Raw genomic sequence first — 2887 nt, forward strand, 5'->3', positions numbered from 1 at the left:
CAACTGCTCTGGCAGTTGATGACAGGTGCCCTACCTGTAGGGAACCGATCATTTAAGGAGCTTATAAGGATTTACCTTGCAGAACCACAATAAGCTGCAATGTGCGAGCTAGTGAGTAATTTTTTTCCTTGTAGTGATATATTTGTGGTGACCTTTTATCATATGAGGAAGTAATAATCTATATTTGAAATCATGTTCGTGTATTGGCAGATGGCAGGCGGGTACGTGATCACTGAGTGTCATGTAACTTTATTATTTCTGTTTGTATTGTTGGCGGATTATTAGATGTTTTTGACTTTTAAATGCACAGATATATGGTTTACATATATCTAAGATTTACTTAATTGGATTCATTGTTGGATTAGAATTGGCCATTGATTTAAGTAAAATAAAGCTTTAGCTACATACAGATCATGCATTTTTATTTTATTTCATAGAAACATATATATGTGAAAATTGTAATGAAGCTTAGGTAACTAATTTCCTGCAGGTTTTGCTTTCTTCTTGTCATAGCCGCCACCAATATCCCATCGTGGCCACCCGGGGCCAGGCCAAAATCCACTACCCGGCCAGTAGCCTCCAGCGTAAGGATATGGGTATGGTCCCCAACCATAGCCTCCACTGTACCCTTTACCTTTTCCGGGTTTGCCATAACCTTGATCATATCCATAACCTCCGCCGTAACCTCCTCTATCTCCACCATATTCACCACCGGGACCAGTATCCCCTCCACCTTCATATCCGCCCTCATCCCCACCTTCACAATCCTGATCTTTTCCATATCCACCTTCACAACCATGGTCTTTTTCATGTCCGCCCTCGTCTCCACCTTGATACCCGCCCTCATCTCCACCTTGATGTCCGCCCTCGTCTCCACCTTCATGACCACCCTCGTCTCCACCTTGATGTCTGCCCTCGTCTCCACCTTCATCTCCGCCATGTCCACCCTCATCTCGACCTTGATGTCCACCCTCGTCTCCACCTTGATGTCCGCCCTCGTCTCCACCTTCATCTCCGCCATGTCCACCCTCATCTCCACCTTGATGTCCACCCTCGTCTCCACCTTGATGTCCGCCCTCGTCTCCACCTTGATGCCCGCCCTCATCTCCACCTTCATCTCCGCCATGATGTCCACCCTCGTCTCCACCTTGATGTCCGCCCTCGTCTCCACCTTGATGTCCGCCTTCATCTCCACCTTGATGTCCACCCTCATCTCCACCTTCATCTCCGCCATGTCCACCCTCATCTCCACCTTGATGTCCGCCCTCGTCTCCGCCTTGATGTCCGCCCTCGTCTCCGCCTTGATGTCCGCCTTCGTCTCCACCATGTCCACCCTCGTCTCCACCTTGATGTCCGCCCTCATCACCACCTTCATGCCCACCCTCATCTCCACCACCGCCACTGCATTTTATTCCAGTAAAACCACCATCTTTTTGGTCTTTAAGGGGTTCTACCACACAAGGCTGATTACGGACCACCTCCTTCTTCTCCACAAGTTCTCTTGCTCCTTGTGTTAGAGTTGTTGTACTCTGGAACACAATAAAGAAGATTGCAAGGATCAAAAGAGAATTAGAAAGTGTCTTCATTTTGTGTGATTGTATGATCTGAGAAACACCGTAGGACTTCACTTATATAGTACAAGTGGAGTGAGTAACTAACCATCCTCGTATTTACTACATAACCAATCTAAAACGTAACTTAATTACTTTTATTAGAGAATGGAAACGGTTCAAGACTTCAAGTAATCTATAGATTTACTATTTAACCACCCATAACTAATTGATGTAATACATTTGGTCTTTTGTGTTCCGTATGATGGTGTTCTTTAACGTTTTTAGGTGCACAGATTAATTCCTTAATTACTGCTAGAATAAACGTACAACTAGTGTTTGAGTAAACGAATTTCATGTTAAAATAACTAAACCTGATTATTCTTTAATGTATACTGCATTTGAAGTACTGGAGGTATATTCTACTTTCAGAACGACCATCTTTATAATTATATTTTGATGATGTGCTCATGTATACTCTTAAAAATTAAAATGGGTACTCAAATTCAAATATATAGAGAATTAAAGCTTAAAAAAAATAGCTAGATAGATGTTTTGATATATCCTACGTAACCACGAAAATAAATCAGTTGACTTTTAATTTAGTAGTAGAGAAATTTATTGGAGGATTAAGATGTAATTCCAAGTTAGTTAGATAGTTAATAATAGTTAGAGGGTTACTACTGTTTGTTTCAGAAGTAGAGGACTGATATTGTAATTTTCTATTTTTCTTGTTTGTATAAACAGACTGAGTCAGTCTATTAATTCAGTTCATTTGTCTTGTTAATACAAACCCTAAAATTCACTATGTATCATCATCTTGATCTCTTGTTTCAATTCCTGTTACCTACATTAAATTGGTATCAGAGCGAATGTATAATCGCTTATATTCCTTCAATTGATCCAAATGATTGGATCTGGAGAACCAATTTCGACATAGGTACACACAAAGATCTTCATTGGGAACCCCTCAACCACCTCCGAGAGATAACTACACTTCGATCCCACTTCAATGCCCTGTTCTTACTGCCACGAATTACACAATTTGGGCAGTAAGAATGAAAGCCATATTCAATCTTCACGGAGTGTGGGATGTAATTGAACCCACAGATCCGGCTCCAGTGAACCCTGATGTGAAAAACAACAACGCGGTGATTGCGTATTTGTTCCAATCACTACCCGAAGAGATGGTTCTGCAAGTGGTTAATTCCACAACAGCAAGAAAAATTTGGGCAGCAATTAAGGTCATATTCATAGATGCTGCAAGTGGCTAATTTCACAACATTTTGGGCAGCAATTAATGTCAGATTCATAGGTGCATATAGGGTCAAGAAAGC

At 41.6% G+C, this 2887-nt stretch overlaps 1 protein-coding gene across 1 annotated transcript; it reads right to left on the reverse strand.

The window, feature by feature from the left end:
• Positions 1 to 476: 476 nt before the first annotated feature.
• On the reverse strand, positions 477 to 1586 carry LOC143585088 (uncharacterized). The gene has a single exon (XM_077066959.1). It carries the CDS (start codon positions 1584 to 1586, stop codon positions 477 to 479), a length of 1110 nt encoding a protein of 369 aa, XP_076923074.1.
• Between the last annotated feature and the right edge of the window lie 1301 nt (positions 1587 to 2887).

Source organism: Bidens hawaiensis, unplaced genomic scaffold (assembly GCF_021521415.1).
Source record: "Bidens hawaiensis isolate Kalapana, Puna unplaced genomic scaffold, B.hawaiensis_p1.1 tig00033557_1, whole genome shotgun sequence".
Lineage (NCBI taxonomy): Eukaryota > Viridiplantae > Streptophyta > Magnoliopsida > Asterales > Asteraceae > Bidens > Bidens hawaiensis.